Source organism: Pinus tabuliformis, chromosome J, assembly GCF_031772625.1.
Source record: "Pinus tabuliformis cultivar Carrire ecotype Pingquan chromosome J, CPIR1, whole genome shotgun sequence".
NCBI classification, from domain to species: Eukaryota; Viridiplantae; Streptophyta; class Pinopsida; order Pinales; family Pinaceae; genus Pinus; species Pinus tabuliformis.
The window spans coordinates 639,381,780-639,398,541 of record NC_142295.1 but is presented as its reverse complement, the minus strand read 5'-3'; the positions used below and the strand labels follow the sequence as shown (position 1 = coordinate 639,398,541).

General features: G+C 36.0%; 1 protein-coding gene across 1 annotated transcript; it reads left to right on the top strand.

Moving 5' to 3' along the window:
- Positions 1 to 12,209: 12,209 nt before the first annotated feature.
- Positions 12,210 to 14,111, top strand: LOC149228555 (SPX domain-containing protein 1-like). Its single transcript, XM_089375702.1, has 4 exons — positions 12,210 to 12,460; positions 12,756 to 13,232; positions 13,339 to 13,480; positions 13,568 to 14,111. The coding sequence occupies exons 2-4, from the start codon at positions 12,837 to 12,839 to the stop codon at positions 13,930 to 13,932; spliced, it is 903 nt and encodes a 300-aa protein (XP_089231828.1). The 5' UTR covers positions 12,210 to 12,460; positions 12,756 to 12,836; the 3' UTR covers positions 13,933 to 14,111.
- The last annotated feature ends 2,651 nt before the right edge of the window (positions 14,112 to 16,762 follow it).

Here is a 16,762-nt window from a genome sequence, read left to right as displayed (position 1 = left end):
GTCTTAAAGGTTGTCTTCCACTCATCCCCCTCTCGAATTCGAATCTGATGATACCCGCTCTTCAAGTCTATCTTAGAAAAATATGTTGCCCCACTTAGGCAGTCCATCATGTCGTCCATCCGGGGTAGTGGAAACCTGTACTGGATGGTGATCTTGTTAATGGCCCTCGAATCTGTGCACATCCGCCGCTCTCCTCCTTTCTTGGGAGTGAGAACCATTGGAACTACACAAGGGCTCAGACTCTCCCTTATCAATCCTTTGTCTAGCAGTTCCTGCACTTGCTTTCTAATCTCTTCATTGTCCTTGGGGCTCATCCGATATGCTACCTTATTCAGCAAAGTGGCTCCGAGTATGAAGTCAATATGGTGACTTATGCTTCTTTTGGGGGCAATTTATCTGGCAAGTCATCCACCACTATATCTGTAAACTCCTGCAACATCTGCTGAATTTCTAAGGGTAAATCTGATACCGTTGTATGCAACAGTACCGTTTTTGCTCTTCTTACAACTACATAACTCACCTCGTTGTCTTCAACTTGCTTCAGAAACTGTTTTCCGCTAACCAACAATGCTCTTGGCTCACTTGTCCCTATTTTCCCTTCCTCCTTGATGGGCACAAGTGTGCGCTTGATTCCATCCTTGACAAATTTATAGCAGTTCATCAATCCATCATGCACCACTTTTCTGTCGTACTACCATGGCCTGCCTAGCAATATGTGACATACATCCATTGGCATGATGTCACAAATGACCTTATCCTTATATCTACCTATTTGAAACTCCACCTCGCATTGTTCATCCACTAGCAACTAATGGCCTTTTTGCAGCCATGAAACCTTGTAAGGGGTGGGATGTTTCAATCGCTTCAATTCTAACTTTTCCACCATCTCTGTGGCCACTAAGTTATCTGTACTACCGTTGTCAATAATTAACTTACAACACTTACTGTGTGACTTACAAAATGTTCGAAACAAAGCCTTCCGTTGCGTTTGTTCGATGGCTTCCTTAGCTGGTTTTAACAACACCTTGTTCAACACCAGGGCTTCCCCTGTTTCTGGAGCATTCTTTGCTTCTTAGGGAGGTGCCTCTGCCTCCTCTGGTTGTGCAACATATGCACCCCTCTGTCCAGCTTGTTCTACCTCAGGACACTCAAATTATTTGTGTCCCCACTTATGACACCTGTAGCATTGATAACCAGCTCCTCTACCTCAGCCATTTCCCCTGCCTCACTGATATGGCCTACCACCTCTTGCATTATCACCTTTGTCTACTGATCTGGAAGCTCTGGAATTGACGACCTTCCTCATTACTACTAGCAGTCCACCCTCTGCCATATGACTGGCCCTTTCCCCTACCGGTTCCTCATCCTCTTCTGGCATTCTGCCTTCTAGTAATTTTCTCTTCAGCTTTCATCGCACTTTGATACGCTTCTTCAATGTTCTTTGGAGATAGAATACTAATTTCATCTCAAATTTCTAGCCTTAAACCATTTACGTACCTAGTTGTCTTTTCTGTGGTATCCTCTGTATAACTGGCCCTTAGGTTCACTCGATAAAACTCCTTAGTATACTCCCTCACTGTCATTCCTTTCTACTTCAGATTCTGCACTTTTCTATGCAGTGCAATCTGATAGTCTTTCGGCAAAAATTTGCCCTTCAACTTGGCCACCATCCTTAACCAGGTTTTGATCGGCAACTTGTTCAATCTCCTTCTCTCTGTTTGGACACTGTCCCACCACAGGGCTACGTGTCCCTTCAACTTCATCGCAACGGACTTAACTCTGCAGTCTTCACTGGCCTCATCACATTCGAAATACTTATCCATCTCGCTGATCCAGTCTAATAAAACCTCTATGGACAAGCTGCCGTCATAATTTGGGATTTCTGGTTTGGGTTTACTGATTGCCACTAAGAAAGATCTCAATAGTCTCATTTCTGGGCCCTCTCCATCCGATCCATTTGTTGTCGCTTCAACTTCCTCTTCACTGTCATCGCCTACTTCTGGATCTCTTCTTCTCCCTGCCTCAACTGCCTCCAAACGGGTAGTAAGAATCCTGATCTCCTCTCTCAGTCCTTCCTCTGCTATCCTTTGAACACCTCTTCCACGACCTCGCCTTCCTACCTCCATTTCTTCAATCAATTTCAATTGCTCTGATACCACTATGATGGGACCCAACCCACACTCCAACATATAACTTAATATAAGGTTGTCCAGTGCTAATGATAAATGCGGATTTGGTTGATGATTTGGATTTTGATTATGGATATGAACAATGGATATTTATGTTGGTGGTTGCAATCATTTAATAAGGCTCATAAATATGAAATTGACTTGTACTCCTACCTCGGTCCTCGTTTCCCGCTTGGTCATTACGCAAAACCCTTTGGCATTCTGGTCATTTTCGGTATTTCGCTTTGCTGTGGGAGCTCTACGAGGGTTTCTTGGAAATGCTCTGTTCTGGTCCTGGTTTCTATGGAAATTCTCTGTGCTGGTTCTGTCTGCGAACGTATATGGTTTCACAGACTCGCCTGTGTTGTTGTGGCAACTATATTCCTTGCTGTATGATCCTATTTTGAACTCTAGAGGTTAGTTTGCTTGTTTTCTTCTGCACAGTGGGTTATTTCATTTGTTGGTACCTAGTATCAATTTCTGGTTTGGTTGGCCGGACTTCCAACCGTTCCTTCCTGCTGTTGGTTGTTTTCCTTGATACTGCTCTGCTGCTAAAATCGTTTTTATGTTATGGTTCCTGTGTGCATAGGTCTCAAGCACAATGGCTCACTCGACTATATCTTCAGGTAATTTGTCTCTCCTTGCTTTATCTCTGCCTTTTCCTGGTTTAGGGACTAATCAACGTCTGCTCCTCTTGTCTCAGGTCTTTCTGGTGTTCTGTGGCTTTGTTGCATGAGGGTCTTTGCTCTGTCGCGCTCCCAGGTGAGTTATATTCTTCCCTTGTATTGTTTCACTGTTCGTTCACTATTATGTGTGGTGTGTTTAACTTTGGCTCGTTCTAGTTGCACAGGTCGAGAATTCGACCTCGGGCGTGGATGATTTCAACGATTTGGTTTTCAAACCCTTCAATGCTCTGCTGGTAGGCTTTGTCACCACAGTTCTGTTAAATTGTAGCTAGGGTTTGTAGTTCTCTGGTGGCTGCACCTCGCTATTCAGTTGCTGTCTATTATTTGAGTCGTTTCACGACTTGGGCATACTTCTGTTTACAATTTCCAGTTTGTATTTCGTTCTGGTCTTGTTCTTTAGTTAGGCTTGAGGGTTTCACAATGTCAAACCCTTGACTAGGGTCTGCCCTATCTCACGGTCGATGTTTACTCCATTCGTTTTGACAATGTAACACTGGACTCTTATTTAATAGCAATTATATATTCTCTCTGACTCTGTTTTGTTTAAAAAGGAAAGAAAATGGTGTATGATAGTTCATAATGAATTACCTCTGTCTTGGTTTATTCAGTCGGTGCCTGGACTCTGTTTTCTTCGTTCACTTGTTTTCGCTGTATGGACATTCTCCTGGCCGCGTGCTTTATTTGTGTGCTTGTCCATTCTGGTCATGAAACTTTCATGCGACTTACAGTGCTCTGTTTTATTTTAAGAGAGGAAAAACATAATGTTGTAGGCCTGCACTCTGCTTGTTATTTCTGAATCGATTAAAAAATAGATAAAAATATAATTGCACAACATATAAACGATAGTACAAATGGATGGTAGTTAAATTTGTGCTCTGTCTCTTTTTATTATTTGTATCCAAAAATGTTGAACCGTGTCAATGATTTTCATTGTTACATTTATATGCTTTGTCTACAGTTAATGGAACTGTATAGTTACTTTCGGTTGTAGACCTTTTAGTTACATAACTATTAAGTATTCGGTTCTGCCTATATGGCAAGATTTTACATTTAGACACATTTGTCTTTTCCTCTTAAAATGATAGGACAATTATTAATCTATTGTTTATTAAAGACAAACAAGTAAATGACCCTAACCAACCAAACTACTTTTCGCTAATACTAAGATTAAGATAAAACAAAATCCTACCTCCTGCTCTGACAAACTTGAACATATAAAACCAATAATATGCTAACTCAACTCTCCAACCTGGCAGAGACCAACACTCGGTCATGGTGCCTTAGCTGGATGCTCCTGCATCAATAGGCCTTGTGTCTAAGCATGCACAAGTCACCCACACCTCCTTAGAACACTTGCTCTAGGTTGATAAAGTTGTAGATGTAACTTAGCCAAAGTTTAACTTAGGAAAAAACACATATTAATAATGTTGGCTTATTAAGTTACTAAAGATTAAGAAAAGTAAAAGCCAATGATGATATAAACTATAGAAATGAAATTTATTTTTTAAACAAAATAAAAAAGTTTTTACTAAAATTTCTTCTAGTGCTAAAAGACCTGATAACTCCAGAAATCATTTTTCGAATTAATGAAATTTATTTTTTAAACCAAATAAAAAATTTTTACTAAACGTTTTCTAACTCTAACAGACCCAATAATTCTAGAATATTTTTTTTTACATTCTTGTTCATACTACAACGCTAAATATTCCATCTAACCTAATTTTCAACTAGATCACAAAAATCTAAGATATAATATGAACCCACTCTCTAGAGGTAATGAACTTGGACATTTTTTTTTGTTGACACCTTTCACACCATGTTTCCATGTTTTTAAATCCTAACCACCAGTAGCAGACAAGGGATATTTTTCCTTCCAAAGCAAGTTTTGTAGAATTCCCACCTCACCTTACCCTTCATTCCACCTAAACCTAGTCTAGTTGAAAGCTCCCCACTTACATCACTACATACATTGTATTTAGTGTTAAACTCGTAACAAGATTAAATTTTTTTAAAAACAAATTATGTTTTAGGAAGTTCAAAGTCAATTGGATTTAGAGCTAAATTGAAATCAAGATTTTACTTCTCTTTTACATTATAATTTTGGGAGTTCAAAACAAATAAAATGGAATCATTGTCATCACTAGGTATAATGGATATAGCTTGCAATGGATATAATGAAGTAATTATTTGCTAGTATTTGTTTTTGAACTAACATTAGGATCCATTATATCATAGTGAAAAGTACATGCATTGAAAGCAATTCAATTTTTCATGTGACAATCATATTGTATGCGACTTATTTTTCATTAAAAACAATTTACTTTTTCATGTGACATTCTTTTTCGGTTAAAATTTCTTTTGTTGCTGATCCAAATTACAATTGTAATTTGAACTAAAGCTTCTAGTAAATTTTAATCTACCAATCATGTATGGACATCATAAAAAACATTCACAATAGAACATGAATAATAATTGGGTACTTATTTCATATGCATTAAAAATTGCTTCTACAACTTAATGTGAATTACACATGTAATTTTAGTTGTATCTCCAATATATCTTAAACCATATTTTCATTTTATTTTTTAATACTATTAGATGTTATTATATCCTATTTCATTTTATGATTAACATTGTAACAAAAATATGCATTGTGTTATGAAATTGATACTAATATGTAATATTGATTTATTTTTTCTACAATGCTACAAGTAATGACCACAAAGATGATGATCTAGACTATGTTGAGCATACATCAAATATAGGAGACGATGATGATGATGATGGTGATGGCGTTGGTGATGATGATGTAGATTAGACTGATCATGATGGTCAAGATGATGATCATGAGGATGATCTTGACTATGATCTTGGTGGTGCTAGCTAGTCATGCTTTGTTTTTTATATTTAGTTGGGATGTCTTAATATGGTAATCATACATTTGACTTCTAGTTGATTTGAATAAATATGATGATACTATCGACACTATCTTGTTACCTTATGAATATGTTGAAAATTATCAACATTTTTTGGATAAAAAACAAATATTATGTATGATGAGATTCCTAATTTTAGATGGATGTTGTGAATTTACCTTAGAATAATGACATTTATGAAACATCTTGATTTGGTAATCATACATTGAGTTTTAGTTGATTTGATTAAAGATGATGATGATAATATCATTATTATCTTATCACTTTTATGTATATATTGAAAATTTTCAACATTATTTTGATGGAGAATTATTATGTATGATAATATTACTATCTTTGGATGGACATTGTGAGTTTACCTTAAAATAATGATATTCATGAAATATTTTGATTTGGTAATCACACCTTTGAATTTTAGTTGGTTTTATTCAATACAATGATGATATTATTAGTATTATATTGTTACTTTATATATGGTGAAAATTGTCAATGTTTTTCTGGTGGAGAATCATTATATAATTACTATTTTTGGATGGATGTTTTGAATTGTGTTGTGAATTTACCTTAAAATAATGATATTCATGAAATATTTTGATTTGGTAATCACACATTTGAATTTTTGTTGATTTGATTAAAGATGATGATGATATTATTAGTTTTATCTTGTTATTTTATATGTGTTGAAAATTGTCAATGTTTTTTTATGGAGAATCATTATGTACGATGATGTTACTATTTTTGGATGGATGTTATGAATTTACCTTGGAATAATAACATCCGTGATAGGTGTTGATTTTGAACTCATATATGTATACTGAAAATTGTCAATGATTTTATTATGGAGAATTATTATATATGATGATACTGCTATTTTTTTGGATGGTTGTTGTCAATTCCCTTAAATTTATTTAAAAACACTATGTTATCAATTTGAATTGTGATATCTTATTTAATGATATTTAGAAATTGCAATATATTTCACTATGTAATTAAAATTAGTAAAATGAACCCATAAAACGGGTCATAAATGGAAAGAAAGGTACACTCTAAACCTGAAGCAAAATGTGGATGTAACCATGGATGCTTAATTGAGAGTAGAATTGGATGTCAAATTAGGCATCAAAACAAGATGCAAACAAGGACACAAAAATGGTTTTAAACTAGAAGTGAAAAAAGGTGCAACACTATACACAAAGAAGGGAACAAAACATGACATACAAAAGGATACCAAATTGAGCGCAAACAAGGACACAAAAATGGACACCAAACTAAATGCAAAAAATGATAGACAACTAGACGTAAAATTTGGTGCAAAAGGGGATGCCAAGTTGGGTGCTAAAAAAATGCAAAAAAGGATGCAAATTTAGATGCCAAATGTGGATGCAAAGAATGGTGCAAAATTCAAATGCAAAATTGGCCGCAAAAAAGGATGTAAGAAAAGACACAAAACAAGATGTAAAATAGGGCTAAAAAAGGGTGAAACCAAGGACGCCATATTGGATGTCAAAAGTGATGCATAACTAGATGCAAATTCAGACTCAAACCTAGGTGCAAAATGAGATGCAAATGTGGAAACAAAATGAGGTAGAAAAAATTATGCAAATTTGGATGCCAAAAAGCATGCAAAAATGGATGTAAAAAGTGGTGCAAAATTGGACACAAAAGTAGACCAAAAAATGGTGCAAAAATGAGCATAAAATGACTCAAAATTGAACACAAATTTAGATCTGATGTTGGATGGAAAGTGAGGTGCAAAAACAAATGCAAAAATAGACGTAAAAAATGTCTCAAAAATGAATGTAACATTAGACACAAAATGGGATGCAAAGGTGAATGCAACACATGGATCAACATAAGATGTAAACCTAGATGCAAATTTGGTTGCTCAAAAGGATGCAAGAAATGGTGTTAAAAACAATGCAAAATTGGATGCAACAAATGATGCAAAATATGGTGCAAAATGGGATGCAAAAAAGGGAGATGAGTCAAATGCAAAAGTGGACATAAAAAATGGTGCCAAACAAGATGAAAATATGGGCACAAAAATGGATGCAAAATTTGGTGCTAAATCAAAATCAAGATATGGTGCAAAATTGGATGCAGAAAATGGTACAAAAAGGCACAAAACCAAATGCAAAATTAGAAGAAAAGGCTTGCACAAATTGGATGCAAAAAAGGGTGTGAAATCAAATGCAAAATATGGTGTAAAACTCAATCCAAGTGATGGCGCAAAAATGGAAATAAAGAATTGCACAAAACTGGAAGCAAAAAATGATGTAAAAATATATGCAAAAAATGGTGCAAAACTAGAAGCAAAACTTGTCCTGAAACCAAATACATGTCCTAGTGCAAAATTGGAAGGAAAACCTATCATAAAACATGGTGCAAAATTAGACACAAAACCTGGTACAAAACTAGATGCAAAAAAGGATGCAAAAGTTGTTGTAAAAAATGACGTAAAAAAGGATGCTTTAAAAAATGTACAATAGTGCTAGATTTAGTGCCAGGCTACTCATCCCAATTGGAAAAAATGCACTAGAATTTAGTGCAAATTTCATGTTTCGTTGTAGCAGAAACTTTTGGGGTTAGCTCCGTTATGGCTTAGACGAGTAGTTCACCTTGCTCAAGGAAAAAGTAGGATATCCATAAAAGACATCCCAACATTTCAATATGAGCTTGGATAATTAAATAGGTGTTAATTTTATATAACAATGGTATGTTCTATGCTTTAAAGAAATTTGCCTCAATTTTTCTTATTAGCCCAATATTAATTTCTAAATTAGCAAGCACATTAACATTGATAATAAATGCAGATAGAACATAAACAATAAGCAGAAGACAAGCCAAGACAAGAGGAGATAGTATTTGGTGGATGCCAGGTAAAAACCCCAATGTGGGGAAAACCCTTTGATCAAATCTTCTTATTATTCTTCAAAATTTCAATAGAGAGACAGAGAGAGAGTACAATATACAAAATTAACTTTCCCAAACACTGTCAAAATTGTTTAGTCAAACTGCAGTCAACAGGATGCCTTAACCAGAAAGTCAATGCTGGTCAAACAAGCAGAAAATATACTCCAAATCAGCTCGGTCAAACCCAGTCAACTCGGCCTCCAAAGATAGTCCAAATCAACCCAAAACAATCTTGAAAAATATGGTTAAAATTGGTCAATGCACAGTCAATTTTATGCGGTCAAAGGGTTGTAGTCAACACTTGCTGCAACTTGGTCAACACAGAGAATAGAAATCCCCATCAAACCTTCGCACGTGTGGAGAGGAACATACTACCTATAATTTTGTACGACCCAATCAGATGTAGAGAGAGAAAGATGTGTGATGATGAGTGACCAAATGAGGAAAATGACTCCTCTATAGATACACAATGTTGAGGGTGAAGAGACACGTTTGTTGGGCTTCATGAGCCTACATTAGACTTCTGGTCGACCTTGATAATTTGTCCATAGAATAAATAAGTTCATAATTCCATTTATACTTGTCAAAATGAGATGATCTTTAGATCAATCCTGCACCTCTCAGAAAGAGGAATCCAATAAAAATACCATCTCCATCATATCAACTGTCCAAGGTGGAGTTTGGCCCTAGTTTCCAATTTCAATAATAGGGCTTTAAAGGAGGAGATTGAGAAGACTAGAACTACCTCAAAGAAGGGGTTATGTAAGAGGCTTCATTGGATTGGTGATATGTTTGGGATGAGCCTTGAAAATAACCCCAACCCAAGGAATGAGAAAATGATCATTACTGGCAATGAGGTGAAGGAACTCAAGAGGTAGCTTACTATCTAGTAAGGGATACTCTAGAGGGCAAAAAGTTCAATGTGATGGCTAATAAAAAATTGACGTGTCATAAATGTGAATATATGAAGCTATTAAATTATGTGAACTTGACCCATGTCCCTAGGTGGGTAAATTTCACCAAGTTGGTGTTAGGTTGCTAGCTTATTATTTAATTATCTATAATCTATGGTGTTGTGTGACAGTACCTTGTGGTCATTGGACCATTTTTTGGGGACTTTGTTGTGTGTACAATCTTGTCATTTGGTTGGATGTAGTTGAGACATGCACTTGTGTTTAGAATGGGTAAATAAGGTCATGCATTGTAGAGATATTGGGATTAAATTTCGTCTCTAAAGAAAGGGGATATTGTATGTATATTGGGATTAAGGTGGTATCTCCATGCTCACCTCTCAAGGAACTAGATGTAAGGGCTTGAGAATAATTCAAATAAGAGTTAATGAGGTCAAAGGATATGATAGGCCCCAAAAGGAGATGTTTGGGTATGCAAATTCCTTCTCCATCACGAGGTATTTAGAGAGAACAAAGGAAGGGTATATTGAAATTTACACCTTAATGACTTTTAGGGGCCACCATGGGGCTTAAGGGGCCAAAAAACCATTTGTAGCCTCCTTGTGCCACTATAGGGTAAGTTAAGAAGAGTTCCTTTGTGGGTGTGATGGGTAGTGTCTTGTAAAGTCAAAGGTGAATAGAAAGCACATCACCTATCAAAGTTCTACTGCCATTTTTTAGAGGGAGGAAGAAGGAAAGATAAAAGGAGGTAGCCCAAGCCTAAAAAATGGGAGGGTTGATAATTACTCCCCAATGAGTCCTCAAAATATGATAAGTGGTTTCATCCTACCACATAGAGTGTGAGTGCGGGGATGCAAAACCACCCTACCACAAACACCCACTAACAAGGAAGTTGAAGAGAGTGGAGTATCTGTTTGGTTTTAGGGAAGAACTAAGAAACTTTAGGGAGAGGAAGAGAGGAAGGAAAGAGAAGGGAGAAAGACATCTCAATTAACTAGAGTTTTAATCTTAGTTAGTTATATGGAAATTTAAGTTAATTAGGGTTTCCTACAAGTTATTAACAACAAACTAATAAAGGGAATTTACAAGCTAATTTTGGGTTAATTCTCAATTTCCTTTTGTGAACTAATTAAACTAATTGTTGGAAATGAAAAAGAGAAGGAAGGAAATAATTCATCTAGATGAAGATTTTGTAGGTATGAAGCTTCCTAGGATGAAGATGAAAATTGTGACAAGCCTGTAAGAGAGCGATCCATCTATGAAATGATCCTTCACAAGTATCTAAATCCTCCTACAAACATACTTGTGCTAATCTCCAATATGACATAATATAACACAAGATGACCACGTATAATGATATAACATTATGTAATGAAAGGAGACCCAACTTCCCTAAGAAGGGTTTGATACCTCTATTTCCCTAGTTATGTTAGAACCTCCTTTGGGTTATAGGGTCAAATGGCTTAAATTATGAGAGGATTAAGACTTTTGAAATGATATAGGATGCGATGACAAGTGTGCAAGGTTGGAGCCAAACAAATAGTAAGAGATCCATACATGAACTATTTTAGAAGACAAATGTAAACATCCTAAGAGCTCGATAAGAGAATTAAGATAAAAGATCACTATTTAACACCAATCCAAGTGTATACATGCAAGATAGGGTTTCCTAGATAAAAGGTTTGTATATACTTTAGTCAGAGAAACTCAATGATATAAATAAACAAAGAAACAACTTCAAAATATAATTTAACAAAAAGACCCTTAAAGAGAACTCTCAAGTTTCCTCGGATTTAATTATGTACTAGAATTTTTTCGAATTATATTATAAGTTTTCCGCTTAACATAGGTTGCTCAAATTATTATCGCAATACAATGAGGAAATTTGTAATTCACTTAGCAAATTAATTGAATTAATGAAAATTTGACTTTTAATAATGCACACAGAAAAACCAAATATACTTAGATGCCATGGACACGCAATAAGGCATCTTACGTAATTATGAATCGAATTGTGGTGTGTGCCCCAAATTAAACCCATAAAGTAAGGAAACACTCTCATCAAACATTCTAAGGTTAAAGTGAAATAAAAACAGTAAAGGAAAATAAAGACGCTAGTGAAATATCAAGTCACACATCGGCATGACCTGAAAGAAGATCATACCACATCTTCCTCCTTATGCGTAGAGATATGTAGATGTTCACTTACTAAATATGTACCCAGCTTTCACGTGGAACTTCTACCCAACGTAAAATCGTCTGATACGTTGGAGTTCAAGGATACCCTCTTTCCAAAATAAACAAACGAATATAAAGCGAAACTTCTGAGATTCCATTGGTACCTGTAAGAGAATCAATTCACTGGATTGCAGGACTCAATCACAGAGTCAATGCTGGACTTTGGTACTGGTCCTCCGATGACCCCACCCACAGTGCCCGGCAGCTCACATCATCCAATGAATAAGAGCTGAATAGGAGTGATCTTTACGTTTTGCGGCCACATCCGACCGAGCAAGGAAGATTTAGGAGAATATGCCTTTGAAAACATTAACATAGGGAACGTGCGTGAAGCATCAGGAGTATATTTGAGAATATTATCCCGAGATTCCTGCTCTGCCTCCCGGTCATAGTCGCACCGCTCTAGGGTGGATGATGAAACATTTTCAGCCAGAGCTTTTTCCCATATAACACTTCTTTGGGATGCATATGCCATAGTTATGCGTTTGTGAATTGTCAATTCTAGATTGGATCCAGTTTGTAATTCGCTCCGAGTCCGAATTTCAGACCTCTGTTTCTTTTTCCAAGTGCAGAAACTTCGGTATACTGGGAATGCCAGAGGTGTTTGAGTAAGTTCATCAGATTACAGAAGCAGTTATATTTTTGAATCTTCTTCATATTATATATACAGTTATATTTCTGAATCTTCAGAGTGTTGCTGCAGCGTTTCCTGTTGAGATTTCTTTATAAAGATCTCCTTTGAAGGGCATAGGGTTTTGAATTTTTGGCAGATGCAAATGAAAATGATATTTTAAATGTATTTGAAATTACAAATTTTTCTACGACGGAATTACTTTAAGCTCCCGTTTAGATTTCTTTATAAAGATCTTCTCTGAAGGGCCAAGGGTTCTGGATATTTGGCAGATGCAGATGGAAATGATCTTTTAAATACAGTTGGAAATACAAAATTTTCTACGACGGAAATGCTTTAAGCTAACCATCAAAATGAAATTCGGAAGAATTCTGAAGAGCCAGATCGAAGAAGCTCCACCTGAATGGCGAGACCAATATCTGTCGTACAAAAAACTCAAGAAACGTCTGAAGTTAATTTTTTCTTTAAAAGTGTTTCAGGAAGCCGAAGACGAAACGCCAAAAGTAGTCCGTAAGAGGCCAAGGATCGAAGCGCTGGGAGTTCCAGAGTCTGTAGCCGAAAGAGAAAGTGATTCTTATTCTTTCGCTAAAAGAAATGATTCAAACGACTGTGCAAGCATCGACGATCTTAATGATATCAAAGACATGTCTGCGGCAGAATTCGATTTCATAGAGCTGCTAAATCCGGAGCTTGAGAAGTTTAATGATTTCGTCATGGCTAAGGAAAAGGAGTACATCATCCGTCAAAAGGTACTCTACTCTAGTTAGGGCATCTTTATGTCGATTGTCCGGGCTATAGTTCTGATATTTTCCACCTGTCATGATCCCACATGTCTCAAACTTGTTTTTTGAACAGGAATTGCAGGAGAGGATTCAAAGGGCGAGGAATACTGTCGGTCCGAGCGGCAAGCAAGATTTGATCAAAGTCAGCCAGGACGTTGTCAAATTTCACGGCGAAATGGTTCTCTTGGAGAGTTACAGCATTTTGAATTTCACCGGTAAATATCCAGAACCTTGTTTTAATCTTGTTTGTCTTCCACTTGGAAAGCCAAATTGATACATCCTGTTACCCTTACCGTTATCAGGTTTGGTAAAAATAACAAAGAAATACGACAAAAGAACCGGCGGAATCCTGCGTCTGGCGTTCATTCAGAAGGTTTTAGGGCAGCCGTTTTTCACCATGGAACTTCTGTTCAAGCTCGTCAAGCAATGCGAGGAAACCCTTCATAACCTGTTTTCCTCGTCAGAGGACGAGGGAGAAGAAACAGAGGACGAAGCGGTGGTGGATCTAGGGCAAGACCAGATATACAGAAGCACCATGGCCGCCCTTCGCAGCATGAAAGAAATGCGCAGAGGTAGTTCTACTTACGGCCCCTTCTCGCTTCCTCCACTGCATCACGACATGCCCCCGGCGTCCTCCTCATCGATCCCAACAAGTCACACCAATTGACAATTCTAAGTCACACCAATTGACAATTCTCTCGGATAGTTCATTGTATACATTTTACTCTCGTCATGAATGCCCATATTTGATCCTTATGTGTGGGGGTTTATTTAAATTTCATGGGGAGAGTGAAAATAGGACAAAGATTTGAGAAATTAAGCTTATTTCAATATTTCTCAATATTATTCTAAGAGTGTTAGTATTAAGTTTAGTTGTAACTATATTTGGATCTGTTAAAAGAAAAAGAAAAAGATAAATATATTTGGATTTTTTTGATAAGGTTTCAAATTATTATAAGAAATATTTATTATGAATGTACTTAGGAGAAGGAACTCGACCAATTGGTCTATCTCTTAAAGCTTTATTATGAATTCATCATGTCACATGTATAAGAAAAATATTTATTATGAACTTATCATGTCATATGTAGGAATTAAATCAAAAGTGAGAAGTCTAACAACATTTCTTCCAACCAAGGCCAAAATACAATTGATATAATGCATGTGGAGATTATAGCTATGTTGTGAAAAGTTGCTACATATATTTATGTTTAGTGATTTCATTTAATATGTACATAAATGATAAGGTTGATAAATTTGATCATCAACATGATTTACTTACAAAAACATTTTAAAATTCCGAGGATTACTTATAGGAAGTCTCATTAGAACAAAATCCTTATAGCTAAAGAGAAAAAACATCGGAGTGGAGGTGAGGGGGTTGCTTTTTCAATTTTAAGAAGGAACTTCTAGCGTGGAGATTTTTTTTCCCGACCTTTAGTGACTAGGATTCTTCACTTAGTTTCTACATGACATGGCCTTGACGATATGTTGTTTGACTTCTTTTAGTTGGGTTGTGTTGGGGATTTGTGGAGCAATCAAGTCCTCTACTCTTTCTTGAAGTGTCTGAAGTCATCTAAGTCTCATAGAGTATGGAATTGGTTGAAGATAAAGGGTTTGACCATGGATTTTTTTTGTTCCTTTATTAAGAGTGTTTTTTTTTTTGTCAATCATATGTCAAAATTGATTTTTTCCCACTTGATTGTTTTTTTCATTTTTTCTTGAGGTGTTTGAGAGGCTTTATGAGGACTATTTGAAGCTGAAGGAGGGGAGGATTGAGGGCGATTTATTGTAAAATATCCATAGGGATGTCATAGATTACATTTAAAATGAATTTCTTTATGTTATGGCCTTTGACAACAAATTTGACTATCCAAGTGGAGAAAAATGGCCTTTGGAAGACCTTTTCCTATTGCTACTTCAATATACATGTGAGCACATTTTTATTGACATCCCTTTGGTTCTTCTGCTTCAATGAACTCTCCCAAGCTATCCTTAATATTTGTCAGGTTAGATTTGTCTCAAAAAGTCATGGAAAGAAAAGGTAGATTAAATCAAATTGGAAATAAACTTCCTATAATCAGTTAAACTCTAGATTCCGATGATTAAGCTATAATCCTTTTGATCTTTATATATTATGGGTTAGAGTGAAAGATTAAATCTTGATATTATTTTAGTTAGACTAGGGAAACAAAAAAAGCTCTCCCACTTGCAAAGAATGAGAGTTTACCTTACATCTTAAGGACAACAAACATGAAATCTATTTATCAATGAAGATGTAATTTGGCCACAATCAAATGAACTTATCAATCAAGGCTCATTCCAAGAGAATGGACATTTTCCATCATGGCTTCATAGTCAATATAGGCACAATAACTAAGTGGTTTAGACATAATCAAATGAGCTTGCCAATCAAGGCTCAATCCAAGAGAAAGGACATTTTTCATCCTAGCTTCATAGTTAATATAAACACAATGACATAAATGATTGGGGCACAATCAAATTAACTTACCAATCAAGACTCATTCCAAGAAAATGAACAATATAGACACAAAATTCTATAACGGAAGTCTTTCCTTCTTCGTAAAGTAATTTGTGAGGATTGACCTCATAGATACAGAAGAGATTGCAAGCATTTCTTCAAGCATTTTAGGGTCTACATAGATACGGAAGAGGTTACAAGCATTTCTTCAAGCATTTTAGGGTCTACATAGATACGGAAGAGGTTACAAGCATTTCTTCAAGCATTTTAGGGTCTACATAGATACGGAAGAAGTTGGAAGCATTTCTTCAAACATTTTAGGGTCTACATATATATGGAAGAGGTTGCAAGCATTTCTTGAAGCATTTTAGGGTCTACATAGATACAGAAGAGGTTGCAAGCATTTCTTCAAGCATTTTAGGGTCTACATAGATACGGAAGAGGTTACAAGCATTTCTTCAAGCATTTTAGGGTCTACATAGATACGGAAGAGGTTGCAAGCATTTCTTCAAGCATTTTAGGGTTTACATAGATACTGAAGAGGTTTCAAGCATTTCTTCAAGCATTTTAGGATCCATAGAGGAGGACAAACCAACATTCCATAAAGATAATGGAATTTGGCAAGGATATAGGATTTAAATACAATAACTTACACGAGAGAGAATATGGTGGAAGCAACGTGGTGGAGAGAGCAAGGCATAGAGCCAAAAGTAAGGTTATTAATACAAGCCAAGAACTCTAAGCTGAGACAGCAACTAAGAAAAAATCGTATGTCTGATAGAACGTGAACATAGTTTATCGTATTTTTTTCAATGATGTCTATAAGAACCTTATTATTGATCTTCCTCGCTACACTCTATAGTGACGAGGAGTTAAATATTACATTTCATGCCAATGGAGGCTTTTTAAAGTTGTTTTGGATGTTTGCAACATAAGTATGGACTAGTGACTTTGAGGAGTTAACTCTTACATTTCATGCCAATAGAAGCTTTTTTAAAGTTGTTTGGGATGTTTG

What these genes read in the sequence shown, in the direction of transcription:
- LOC149228555 (XM_089375702.1), top strand. Translation starts at nt 12,837, where the DNA reads ATGAAATTCGGAAGAATTCTGAAGAGCCAGATCGAAGAAGCTCCACCT. An exon ending in AGTACATCATCCGTCAAAAG is followed by an intron (nt 13,233 to 13,338) that starts GTACTCTACTCT and finishes TTTTTTGAACAG; the next exon opens with GAATTGCAGGAGAGGATTCA. An exon ending in CAGCATTTTGAATTTCACCG is followed by an intron (nt 13,481 to 13,567) that starts GTAAATATCCAG and finishes TACCGTTATCAG; the next exon opens with GTTTGGTAAAAATAACAAAG.